Source organism: Anser anser, assembly GCF_964211835.1.
Source record: "Anser anser genome assembly, chromosome: 2".
Taxonomy (NCBI): domain Eukaryota; kingdom Metazoa; phylum Chordata; class Aves; order Anseriformes; family Anatidae; genus Anser; species Anser anser.
In genome coordinates this window covers 112,871,114-112,884,588 of record NC_139721.1, presented here as the reverse complement: position 1 = coordinate 112,884,588, position 13,475 = coordinate 112,871,114, and the positions used below count along the sequence as shown (strand labels likewise).

Here is a 13,475-nt window from a genome sequence, read left to right as displayed (position 1 = left end):
TAACCTTTTTGCTTCATCTCTTTTTACACCTGTCAGCTGCCCCAGCTGAGTAGTCTCTTGCTCATCTAGTAAAAGTTAGACACTTAGATACTAGTGAGTGTTACCTTTGGAGAACCTTTATTCTGTGGTCTCCCTGTAGTCAGGAACACATTTAAAACATTTTAAAAACAGGTCTATGAGAATGTTGCTTGAAGTTGTGCTTTGGTATGTTTCAGTCTGGGTTTGTAGACTTCAGCGTTTTTGGAAGAGAAAACAATTTGCACAGATGAGAACTGTGAGGGTGTTCCTGGATGACATGTAGACAGAATGTGCAGTTTAGCAAGGAAATAACCCTGCTGCACTAGCAGAATTTTTAAAAGTGACACGATGAGCTGGACACTTAGTACATGCCTATTCAAGTGCCACACAAACATAGAAGCTTGTTGGTGGAGAAAAGGCATAACACTGGTTTTAGGATGGACTATGTTACTTAACTTAATGAAGTTTAATGAAGTTTATTCTGGTGCTGATGGCTCTTTTTTGTCTTTTGTTGTTGCATATGTTTGAACTCCTGTACTTTCAACCAATTATTAAAAAAATACATAATTCTTTATGCAGAGAAATGTTAACTGTGATATACAAGAAAAATCAGAACTCATCTGTCTAAAGCAGACGAGTGTAGGTGAAATACTGTTTCATATTTGTGGAAGAACAATTGTCTTGAATAGTTCAGTAAAAGGTGAAGGAGCTGTAGTCATGATTATAACAGATTATTAATTGATTATGTATCAGGATTTTTTTCTTATTTATCTTTGCCTATTCACTGCAGAGCATTTGTCGAATTTTACTTAATCCATTACAAATAATACTTGAAGATACAAAATTTATATCCATTGCATCTTTATAAACATAATGTACTCTTTCTGTCTTAGATATGGTAAAAGAGCTTACTGTATCTGCTGGAGATAACATACAAGTGATGCTACCCAAAAATGAGGTTGAACTGAATGCCTTTGTTGTCCCGCCACCGCCTACAGGTGAGTTGAATGGCCTCGCCATACAGGAGATGCTCACGCACTACCAGCCTGTAAATGTAGATAAGTCCCAAGTTATGTGAATGTTCACAGTTCAGAATAAGATCTAGTGTCCTCCTTCTACCTTTTTTGTGGCTTCATCTGCAGAGAGCATTTCCTCCTTTGGATTTTAGAGATTTTGGAGTGGCTTGTATTTTCTGAACCTGAACTAATTAGCCAAATGATTCAAATAGAAAGCCCATGATTTCTCCCAAAACATGATGATATGGCCAAGGTTATAGCATCTTGTTGTTAAGCAGAGATGCGAAGAACTAGGTTCCGAACACAACATTTACCTTAAAACTACCAGTTACTGAGCTGCAGCAAAGAATATGTATTTCACAGGTAGCTGTGTAAAACATTCACCACATGTGAAGCTGGTTTTTAAACCTATTTGTAAAGTCTATTAACTTCATTGCTACTTTACCAAGTTACAACACACTGTGGAAGCTTAACATGTATTCATAACACTCCATTTTGTGGACTCAAATAATAGCAGTCATGGTTTCCTGCTATAGCATTTTACCTGACAGGTGAACTTAATTTCTTTGCTTCTTGGGCTTATCTTGAAGGCAGAGATGATTATTCTTACATTATGTTATTGGTCTTAGAAACAGCCTACAACTATGAGTGGAGTTTAATCAGTCACCCTGCTGACTATGGTGGTGAAATGGAGCACAGGTACACCCAGACACTGAAGCTGTCTCATGTAAGTGAGCTGTAAGTTCAGGCCCATGCAGTGTGTTCAGTCCTTTCACAGGGATTTAACTTGTAATGAAGAGTACTTTTATTTGAGGAATTCTGATTACTCTGAGTTGTCTTCACTTGCATGTGTCAACTTTTTCAGATTTCCAGAAATGCCTCTTTCAGAGTGCTCTCATAATTTTCTGAGATTGAGTAAAAATTCCAAAGTGTTCCTCACCTTGGGGCAGTAGCCAGTGCCTTTTATGTATGTGCTTATTTAAACCTAGAGTTCCTTTTATATCAAGATCTTTCTACGTGTACAGCACAATTGGGAGATTGTATGCAGATTGCATCTGTGTATTTCATCATGTAACTGGATTTGTTCTGTTTATGTCTCAGTTATCAGTGGGACTTTATGCCTTCAAAGTGACGGTTTCTGGTGAAAATGCCTTTGGAGAAGGTTTTGTAAATGTCACTGTCAAACCAGGTAAATCAGTTGGCTAAAATAATTAATTTCTTCAACGCTAGTAGTAGTATTACCTGTCTTTGTAGTAGTCTGTCAGTTATTGTCTTCCAAAGACATCTAGTAGTACAATCATGCAGAGATGTATTTCGTGTCTTGCTGTCTTTAAACCGTTTTAAGCAAGTGCAGCTGAGGATCCTGCTTACTGCATTTAAGTGCTCTCTAGCCTGTGCCCTCCTGAGGCAAGACCTGAGAAGGCATCATGACACCTTCTGTGGTCCCCTTCTCCACTAAAACTAGGATCAGCAAGTAGGTACTGAACTGGCTGTAGCTGTAAGTTACAGTGCACAGGTCTACCTAAATCATGCCAGATGGAAGTGGCTGCAGCAGAAGACTGTTGCCTAAGTGCACTGCTCTTCAGTAACCTGTCCTGTCCCTTGTCCAAAAAGGACTGCAGATGCTGCACAGCTGTCAATCCTAGCCTTGGATCACTGGGGACTGTTGATCTGCAGTTACCGGATTATCTTTGCCTGGGTCTTCACAATGCTTTCCCTGTCTTTCTTACAGCAATCAGAGTTAATCAGCCACCTGTTGCTGTTGCTTCACCCAAAGTACAAGAAGTTTCTTTGCCTACAACTTCCACCTTCATTGATGGCAGTCGTATGTACTAGACCAATCTGTATTTTTAATATACAGTTAGAACACTACTGTTCATCAGTAACAAATGAAATTCCTTTCCACTGTACTCACAGGAGTTCCCTGAATTGTGATTCATGTTGAGAATTTCAGTCCAGTTATGAATGATTTTCAGAAAGAAAAAGTTAATTAGATAAATGTTTGTATGGTATGAGGCTGAGTAATATTGGTTCTAGAATGAGCTGTAGTTTGAAGTTTTTTCTTTCTGTTGTTCTTCCTAGCTACAGAAAACATGATTGCTTGATTTTATTTATTTATTTAAACACAATCAAGTGCATGTCAAGACTATAAAATCCAGCCTTCAACTTGGGCAGTGTGTCAGAAGCTGCTACATCCAAACAGCATATAATTTTATAGTATTTTCTTGTCCTGCCTGGAATCCCTATTATGGGCTTCTGTGCCAGTCTGGGCTCGTTGTAGAGAGCTGCCACGTAAGATACAATGAGATGTGTGAGTTTGTTTTGACATTAAGCGAAGGTTTACATTTTTGTATTTACCAAGAAAAAACAAATGGGAATATGTAGGCATTCTACTTTCGTGTGGAGTGAATCTGACTGAGATTAACTTTATCTGTATGTGTGAAGAATATATATATATATATATATATATATATATTATTTTTTTTGTATGGTAATGTAACTCACAATATGTGGTTCAATAGCTGTGGTACATGAACTTTGTTTGATTATGCTTGTAAAGGTGATTATAAAACATCAGTTAGGGATCAGTTCGTGAGAGACTTTAGTATTCATACAAGCCATTGTTACAATATACTGATACGTTTTTCTTTAATGCATGTAGAAAGTATAGATGATATGAAGATAGTGAGTTATCACTGGGAGGAAATTAAAGGCCCTTTGCGAGAGCAGAAGGCATCTGCTAACACACCTGTCTTGCACTTGTCTAAGCTCGTTCCTGGAAACTACACTTTCAGGTACGCCTGCATGGATACTTTCTTTTCAGGTTATAAGTCTTTCTTTGATGTCAGCTAGATGAACTGAAGAAACCCCCCCACGATTCAGGTGGAAACAGTTAGAGACCTGCTACTCTACCTGGACTGTCACAAGTCCATGGGGCCAGATGGGACCTACCCAAGGATGCTGAGGGAGTTGGCAGATGTGATTGCTGGGCCGTTTTCCATCATCTATCAGTGGTCTTGGTCATCCAGAGAGATCCCGGATGACTGGAGACTTGCTAATGTGACGCCCATCTATAAGAAGGGTCGTAAGGAGGACCTGGGGAAGTACAGGCTTGTCAGCCTGACCTCGGTGCCAGGAAAGGTGATGGAACAGGTCATCTTGAATGCAATCACACAATGTATGTGGGACCACTGGGGGATCAGGCCCAGCCAGCATAGGTTCATGCAAGGCAAGTCCTGCCTGACCAACCTCATCGCCTTCTATGACCAGGTGACCTGCCTGGTGCATGAGGGAAAGGCTGTTGACGTAGTCTACCTAGACTTCAGCAAGGCCTTTGACACAGTCTCCCACAGTATTCTCCTAGAGAAGTTGACAGCCCATGGCTTGGGCAGGTACACTCTTTGCTGGGTTAAAAACTGGCTTGGATGGCTGGGCCCAGAGAGTGGCGGTGAACGGAGTGAAATCCAGCTGGTGACTGGTCACCAGTGGTGTTCCCCAGGGGTTGGTGTTGGGGCCCATCCTCTTTTAATATCTTTATTGATGATTTGGATGAGGGAATTGAGTGCACCCTCAGTGAGTTTGCAGATGACTTCAATTTGGGGGAGGAGTGTCGATCTGTTGGGTGATAGGAAGGCCCTGCAGAGGGACCTGGACAGGTTGGGTCGATGGGCAGAGGCCAATGGGATGAGGTTCATCATGGCTAAGTGCTGGGTCCTGCACTTTGGTCACAACAACCCCATGCAGCGCTACAGGCTTGGGAGAGAGTGGCTGGAAAGTTGTGCAGAGGAAAAGGATCTGGGGGTGCCGGTCAATGCTTGCGTGAACACGAACCACCAGTGTGCCCAGGTGGCCAAGAAGGCCAACGGCATCCTGGCCTGTATCAGGAATAGTGTAGCCAGCAGGACCAGGGAGGTGATTGTCCCCCTGTACTCTGCTCTGGTGAGGCCGCACCTCGAGTACTGTGTTCAGTTTTGGGCCCCTCAGTACAAGAAGGACATCGAGGCCCTGGAGCATTTCCATAGAATGGCTACGAAGCTGGTGAAGGGTCTGGAACAGAAGTCCTGTGAGGAGTGGCTGAGGGAACTGGGGTTGTTTAGTCTGGAGAAGAGGAGGCTCAGGGGAGACCTTATTGCTCTCTCCAACTACCTGAAAGGAAGCTGTGGGGAGCTGGGGGTCGGCTTCTTCTCAGGTAGCTAGTGATAGGACTAGTGGGAATAGCCTCCAGTTGTGCCAGGGGAGGTTTAGGTTGGAAATTAGGAGAAATTTCTTCTCAGAAAGAGCAGTCAGGCCTTGGAACGTGTTGCCCAGGGAGGTGGTGGAGTCACTGTCCGTGGGGGTGTTTAAGGAAACGCTGGACCTGGTGCTTAGGGACATGGCTTAGTGAGTGACGTTGGTGGTAGGGGTTGGACTGGATGATCTTGGGTCTTTTCCAACCTTAATGATTAAATGTTTGTTTGGTTTTGAGCTCATGTCTACCTCCTTAAAGAGCTTCATTTTTCTTCTGTATGCTCTTCACCTTCGTTTTGCACTGTAGAGAGATATAGGGACCAGATTCATTAAGAAGTGCTTGCTGTGATTTTGTGATACTGGTGTGATGATGCTTTGCAGCACAAAGTAACACCTCGTTTTGCATAAGAAATGAAATAACCTCCCACTTCCTGCAACGATAAGTGGGAGAGAACATCTCTTATTTCTTTTCAGCTTAGAACTTGGCAAATGTCCTGACATGAGACTGCAGTCAGGATGTGGAAGTCATCCCCCGAGTGGTGGTGGCAGACAGAACAGTATTGGGAGACTGATCTTTGCAAGGCGATGTGGTGTGCTGATTTTATAAGAGTAATTCTGTTTTTCCTAAAAGCCTTTTCTTTGCTGCTGTTTTCCTCCAATTAATACTTGCAAAATCCACTGGATTTTGTCCAGACAACAGAAGCAATGTTTGCAGTTCTGGGTGCTTTAATTAAAATCAGGGTTCATTTTCTGGATTTCTTAATTTAAAGCCTAGTCCTGTACTTGTGTGCTTTCCTCTGAACCAGCCTTGGCTGCCAGTAGGTAACAGCCTGCAAGTGGATACATCAGTTATCAGTGTAGCATCAGCAGAATGTTGAAGCCTGCTGATGACCAGTGTACATGTATGTGAGACATGCTTCATTGCATAAACATCACCAAAAATTGCTTCAGCTTCCGTTCTCTGTTCTTTACTGGAGTTGTGCCATACTGTACAGTGGCAGAAGTGAGAGTAAGGTTTTGTTTCCTCAATTGAAAAGGATGGAGCTCACTTACAAGCAGTGCTGTTAAGTGTATTCTGCACACAAGGGAATTAAGAAATCACCTCCTATATTCATGTTCCTTTAGGAGAGGATGAGGTACTTGAACAGTAGAGTAAGTAGCCTGTTCAAGCTCACAGAAAATTAGTTGGAAAACAAAATCCAGCACTCCTGACACACACGGCTGTGCATCCACTGCAAAAGTATGCATTCCCTAATGACAGGACTAAGGAGCACTAGTTTTGTTCTGACTTGTGAAAGGCTTCAGGAGTGATTCCCCTCCATATGTTCAGCTGTATACAGTAGTCGCAACAGCGGTGCATTAGAGATGTAGTTGGTTACCACACTGTGGAGGTCAGTCTATCATCACTTTCAAGTCTCTCACTTCTAGATAATTTGCCACTGTGTTTCTGAAAGGCAGTAGTGATTGTTTAAACCATGTGCTATGTTTAGTTTTGTGACTTAAGGTCTCCTTCCAAAATAAGAGCTGATAATAAAGTCCATTAATATTAGTAGCAGCATGTTACAAAGAAATAAGAAGTTACAAGCTGTTTTTGTGCTATGACAAGCAGACCTTCTGAACATTTAGAATAGTTCTGGGTGTAGTTATTAACAGGGGCTGTTGGAGTATAGCCAGTGACTGAAATCCGTGTTTTTAGTGACTAAATCTTTGAAGATTTTGTAGCAAAGGCTATTTGAAATGATGGAGTTGCTGTTGATTGCAGGGAACGGTTTTCATCTGGGATCTTGAATAGCTAGGCTTTTTTTTTTTTTTTTAGGTTGCAAGCTGTCATTGAAAATTAGACTTCTGAATTTCTTTCCAGCCTTAGTTCAAGTCTGTCTTTCTGAAGCAGAAGTTCATCTAATCTAGATCAGCGGCTCTGGTTTATGTATCGATTTTGCTCTCTTCAACCACCAGAAAAATGTGAATCTTTGACCTTATAACTTGACAGCAGTCTGGTCTAACAATTTCCAATATTGTTTTTTCCTGCTGTAGGCTCACAGTGATTGATTCAGATGGAGCAGCCAACTCCACAATTGCATCTCTGACTGTCAACAAACCAGTGGATTACCCACCTATTGCTAATGCAGGACCTAATCAGGCAGTCACCTTGCCCCAAAACTTCATCACACTGAATGGAAACCAGAGCAGTGATGACCATGAAATTGTCAGCTATGAGTGGTCACTCAGTCCCAAAAGCAAAGGCAAGGTGGTAGCAATGCAGGTATGTCTATCTCTCCTTACATAGTATTAGAAAGCTCTTTCATCCTTGCCTTTCTATGAAGAAACACATACAAAAGTAACTATTCAGGAGTACTAAAATATCTAGAGTACTGCTGTTCCTCTCTGATGTATTCAGCTTTTTCAGATATTACTTCTAATTCCTTCTCATCATCACTCTTTTTTTTTTTTTCTTTCATGCTTTATTGTCATTTGTCTGTCTTGCTATTGTTTGTTCCCTGAGGGTATGGAAAGAATTTCAGTTCACTCTGTCTGACCTTGGACCCTGGCGCCTGCTCCACAGGTTTGCATCTTCTGAGAGGCTAGACATACCACAAACTGTTTTTGAGAGAAGGTAGTGGTAATCAGCATCTTCTTTAAACAGTTTCTCTTCCTGGAGAAAGTAGCACCTGAGAAATAACTTGTTTTTTTTTGAAAGAAAGATCACAAGACTTCTGTCAGCTTTCTCACAGTTCACACTGGTTGGTGTTTTTTATGCTCACTAGAATATGGGTTTCCTATGAAGGCCAACTGATTTTATGCTCTTTTATGGTGGCATGTTTATTTTTTCATCGTATTTTTTTTTTTTAAATCTGAGAACTCAAGTCAATAACAATTTTCAGTTAGATGATGTCAGTTGCTCTTCCCTTTTCTACCAAAGCTGTAACCCCACTGTAGAAGGCCACCAGATTTGTCAGGTACGATTTGCCCATAGTGAAGCCATGTTGGCTGTCACCAATCACCTTCTTATTTTCAATGCGCCTTAGCAGAGTTTCCAGGTGGATCTGCTCCATATCATTTAGTTCACACGAGACTTCCCTGGAAAAGATGATTGTTGTAACTGATGAAGAAGGAAATTGTGATTTGTTGTTTCTCACAAGATATGCCTCAAATTCTGTTAGCAAAAGAACATATAGCTGGGCCTAGTCTTATTGTGAGCTTATATGTGTGTCAAATAATTACTGCCGTAAGTGTATAATGAGGACCGAGTTGTCTTGTTTAATATGTGTTTTCTTCCCCAAGCCTTCCTGGCTGGGGTCAAGTCAGGTATGCTTTTGTGTTTAATGACTTGTTTTTGTGTTTAACTGTCTTTCATAAATAAATATTATGTTAAGCAATGTCATGATTTAAAAAAAATCATTTTGTAGTGTCTTTCATTGGTGTTTAATTTGCTAATTGAGAAAGTTAGTTTCCCATGTATTCATTACTGTTCTCTATGGTTTTATTACAAGTTCATTACAATCACTGTTGTCCAGAAATAATGCAGCAATTATAGTAACATAAGAAATCAAGGTTTACTGTCTCTATATAGATCTCTGGGTTGGTAGACAGCTGCAATATTGGATATATGACATCTGTGCATCAAATTAAAAGTCTACTCTTTGTCTACAAGGTGCTTCCACTGATTGCTCAAGCAATGAATTATTATTATTGTGAATTACAACAAATTTTGTTTTTCCTCCACATTTGCTCTCTAAGATGTTTTGAGCTTTTCTGTATCCATCTCTCTTCCTCTACCCTCCCCCCTCTCCGCTGTGTAGGGAGTGCGGACTCCGTACCTCCAGTTATCTGCAATGCAGGAAGGAGATTATACTTTTCAGCTGACTGTCACAGACTCGGCAAGGCAGCGCTCCACAGCTGAGGTCACTCTGATAGTACAGCCTGGTAAGTTGACTGCAGGCATGTCTGGGTCCCTCGGGGTGGACCAGCCTGGTGCCTTAGCACCAGCCTCAAATACCTCATCTCCCTGCATTGCACCACTCAGGTGGCAGTCTGAACAGCCGGTATCCCTGCATCAAGGATTCTTCCACTTCCATTTTCTATCAAAGCAAACAATAGAACAGAACTGCAGAAAGTCCGGATGGTGATCCTGAAGGCTTCCACCAGCCTGATTATGTAAGGCACCCTGCACAGAGATGTTTGAGTGTACTTCTGAAAACTAAAATGTAGCTCTCAGTTTAATATCTTGCAAAGTCTGTTTTGCAAAGGTGTTCAATATAACAATCAATGTTTTACTCAATTTTCTTACTGTTTTGTAGTTCTTCAAGAATCCTTGTGTGGTTTGAATTCTACCTAGAATTTTGTTGCGTGTTCTAGGGGGAAAAAAATAGTCAAGCAAGTAGTTTTCAAAAACTGCTTCTTTCACTTGGTTGTTTAGATTTGGAAGCTGAATGATGAACAGGCTCAAATGGACCAGGCCTCATCAGACTTTTTTTTTTTTAACTTTTACCGTTTTTTTAAATTGGGGGGGGGGGGGGGGGGGGGGGAATAAGTTTGCCTATTGTAGCTTCTTACATCCAAAGTGGCCTCTTCTGCCTATCTGAAGGTTTCATATTCCACTATAGAGCAATATGGTGTCTCCCTGGTGCTGCTTATTCTACAGCTTTTTGTAGATGACCCCTTCTGGGGAAACTTTATAGTGGGCATGTAATAGAGAAATCAGGAACATGAATCACAAGTGCATCATGTGGTGGTGCCTTTTAGATTGGTGGTAGTGTGGAAATGGGAAGGAGCTATTGCTGAAGGCAGGTCTAAGGGAAAGCAAATACTCAGAAAAATGGTAGTGTTCATGGTTTACCATGCCACAACAGCAAAGGTTGAAAACAGATTAATAGGTTACATTTCTGCACTAAATTTTCAAAGGCTTGAAACTGATGTTAGGTTGGTGGCATTGCACTGACACTGAGCAGCAGGAAACCTGTGTCAGTTCTTCTTTTAAGGTAAAGAACCATATTCATGTGGGTAGTTTGAAAGGGTCACAGTGATGGAACAAGATCAATACTACACCGCTCTTGTCATAAGAACATTCTGATGCAATGTAGTGAGTGGATTGTAAAGTTCATGAAGTGTGACTGTGCCACCAGGTGTGACTGTGAAAAAGGGGAGTACTTGCTGTGGAATTCGGCTTGTTAAAAAGCTCATTTCTCCCACCTACTATTTGCTGGTTTGAGCACATTAGACTTGTGACTCACAAGTATATCCATGGGAAGGTGATGGAACACCTAATCCTGGAAACCGTTTGCAAGCACAGGAAGGACAAGAAAGTCATCAGGAGCAGTCAGCATGGATTCATCAAGGGGAAGTCATACCTGACCAGCCTGATAAGCTTCTGTGGTGAAATGACCACCCTATTAGATAAGGGGAGAGCAGTGGATATTGTCTTCCAGGACTTTAGTAAGGCCTTTGATGCTGTTCCCCATAAGATTCCACTAAGATACTCATGGAATCTGCTGAATTATGGTCTGGGTGAGCAGGCAGTGAGGTAGGTTGAAAACTGGCTGAATGGCTGAGCCCAGAGGTTAGTGATCACTGGTGCAAAGCCTAGATGGAGGCCTGTAATGATCAGAGTACCACATGGGTCAATATTAGGTCCTGTCCTGTTCAAGAACTTCATAAATGATCTGGACAGTGAGGTAGAGTGCACCCTCAGTAAATTTGTGGATGATGAAAAAAGTGGTGTCTGACTCACCAGAGGGTCATGTAGCCATCCAGAGGGACCTAGACAGGCTGGAGAAGTGGGCTGACAAACTTCATGAAATTCAACAAGGAGAAGTGTGGAGTCCTGTACCCTGGGGAGGAACAACCCCAGGCACCATTATGTTCTGGGGGTCACCCAGCTGAAAAGCAGCTTTGCAGAAAATGGCTTGGGGCTCCTGGTGGACACCAAACTGAACATGAATCAGCAGTGTGCCCTTGCCACAAAGAAGGCTAATGGCATTCTTGGCTACATTAGTAGATACAGCCAGGTAATTACCTTCTAGTCAGTTTTGGTGAGGCTGCCAGCGGAGTGAGTACTATGTCCAGGTCTGGACTACACATGAGAGACATGGAGCTATTTGAGAGAGCACAATGAATGGCCACAAAGGTGACGAAGGGACTGGAGCATCTCTCCTGTGGGGAAAGGCTGAGAGAGCTGGGACTGTTCAGCCTGGAGAAGAGGAGGCTCAGGGGTATCTTACCAATGTCTATAAATAACTGAAAGAAGAGTGCAAGAAGACAGAGCCATACCCTTTTCAGTGGTGCCCAGTGACAAGACGAGAGGCAGTGGGCACAACCTGGAACACAGGAGGTGTCATCTAAACATCAGGAAGCACTTCTTTACTGTACGGGTCGGTGACGGAGCACTGCCACAGGTTGCACAGAGAGGTTGTGGAGACACCCTCCTTGGATATCTTTGGAAGCTGTCTGGACATGGTCCTGGGCAACCTGCTCTAGGTGTCCCTGTCTGAGCAGGTTGGTTGGACCAGATGCCCTCCAGAGGTCCCTTCCAACCTCAACCATTTTGTGATTTACGCCTTTGAGCCGATATACGAGGCTTGTAATCTAATATTCTGTGTAAAATCTTTCCTCTGTTTGACAGTCCTTGATGGTGACTAGCTAGCAAATGTGATGCACTAAATACTATTTTTACAGAAAATAACAGTCCTCCAATAGCAGTGGCTGGCCCTGACAAGGAATTGACCTTCCCAGTAGAAAGTACAACACTGGATGGAAGTAGAAGCCAAGATGACCAAGGCATTGTCTTCTATCACTGGGAAAATATCAGGTATCTTGAGAGAGATGACTATCTCTGGTTTAAAAAGAAAAAAGAAAAAAAAGTGAAAGTGCTTGAGTTCCAGAGCCTCTTAAGCAGTTGTGTTGGGTGACGCAGTATTTGAGAACTGATTTGAGGCGTTTCCTTCTCAGGTGGTAATAGGGTGAGAGACAAGAATTTTATGTTCAGATTGGCCTGCCTATGTTTTTCTCTGTGTCATCTTAAGTTACGAAGTTATTTTATGAAAAAGTTACATAAACTCCCATATCTCTCAATAAAGTGAGTAACAGGCTTGGGTACTTTCCTGTAATGTACTCTTTTTTTTCTACTGTTAAGTGCTTTCTCAGTCACTTCTATTCATTGAATAACAAAGTAAAATCACAATCTATTTAGCCTGAGCTTTCATTAGTAGATGACTAAAACACTCTTGAATAATGATTGAAAATACTTTACAGAAGTTTGTAGTAAGGATCAAGCTAATTGATCTTTAATAAAAGGATGAAGGTATTAGCTTGTGCCACTGTCCTGTCCGTGGTACAGAAAGAGTTTTGGTGGCACTCTGGCCCTGTTGTAAGTGGCTGTTAAACCAACAGTATTTGCATGCTCTTATGGAATAGTACAGCAAGGAGGCTGGACTCTTGGGCTCCATTTTCTGCTTTTCTAATTACAGGGTATGTGTTGTTTGCATGTTTTCAAAGTCTTGCAAAAGACTGAATTATACATTCTGATCTAAATTCATTGTTGTAATTCTCTTATTATCAATGCTTGTAGAAGTGGTAGAACCCCAGCATCCATAATGACAAATGGTATGAGTGGTGCCGCTTAGAGGAAAAATTAGTCTGGCTTTGCAGGATTATTTTTCATGAGATGTTTTGTTTCAGTGGGCCAAGCTTTGTACAAATGGAAAATGGTGACAAAGCAGTAGCAACTGTGACTGGTCTTCGGGTTGGCACCTATCGCTTCAGGCTGACGGTAAAAGACCAGCAGGGTTTAAGCAGTGCATCTGTGCTGTCAATTACTGTGAAGGAAGGTAAGCCTAGTTGCTGCTGCTTAGGATGTGATAGGCAATTTGCCAGTTAATTCAATCACTGACAATGTAAAAGAAATTGGAACAGAAACAGATAATGCATTTGTTGTCATGTTTCAAGGGTGTTCAAGAAGAGTTGCCATTGTTTTGTAATAACGGAATATTCAGATTAACTGGTAAAACTGCTTCACTTCCTGCATTTTTTTCCAAGTTAAATACATGTAGAATTAGGTGTAATAAAAATACTCCAAAATATTTTTGACCATGGGGCCTCTAGTTCCATAAGAGGATATGTTTTAATTTTACTCTTAAAGTTAAGCTTTGATCAGAAAAGCAATTTCACTTGGTTTTAAGTCTCATCCAAGAAATGAGGTTTCATGATATGCCAATTTCT

General features: G+C 41.7%; 1 protein-coding gene across 19 annotated transcripts in view; it reads left to right on the top strand.

The window, feature by feature from the left end:
* The window catches only part of KIAA0319, a 61,269-nt gene that overhangs the window by 27,900 nt on the left and 19,894 nt on the right, over positions 1-13,475 (top strand). For 17 of the 19 annotated variants that reach the window (XR_014580855.1, XM_083827213.1, XM_083827202.1 and 14 more), the window contains 9 exons: positions 912-1,016; positions 1,664-1,761; positions 2,136-2,223; positions 2,767-2,859; positions 3,697-3,829; positions 7,296-7,524; positions 9,062-9,185; positions 11,934-12,066; positions 12,936-13,084. Coding sequence is in view for 18 of the 19 variants with exons in the window: in XM_083827213.1 (XP_083683339.1) it covers positions 912-1,016; positions 1,664-1,761; positions 2,136-2,223; positions 2,767-2,859; positions 3,697-3,829; positions 7,296-7,524; positions 9,062-9,185; positions 11,934-12,066; positions 12,936-13,084 (1,152 nt within the window). In the remaining variant the exon portion in view is untranslated. The remainder of the gene's footprint in view (positions 1-911; positions 1,017-1,663; positions 1,762-2,135; positions 2,224-2,766; positions 2,860-3,696; positions 3,830-7,295; positions 7,525-9,061; positions 9,186-11,933; positions 12,067-12,935; positions 13,085-13,475) is intronic. The other 2 variants (XM_083827210.1, XM_083827211.1) reach the window with 1 other exon arrangement.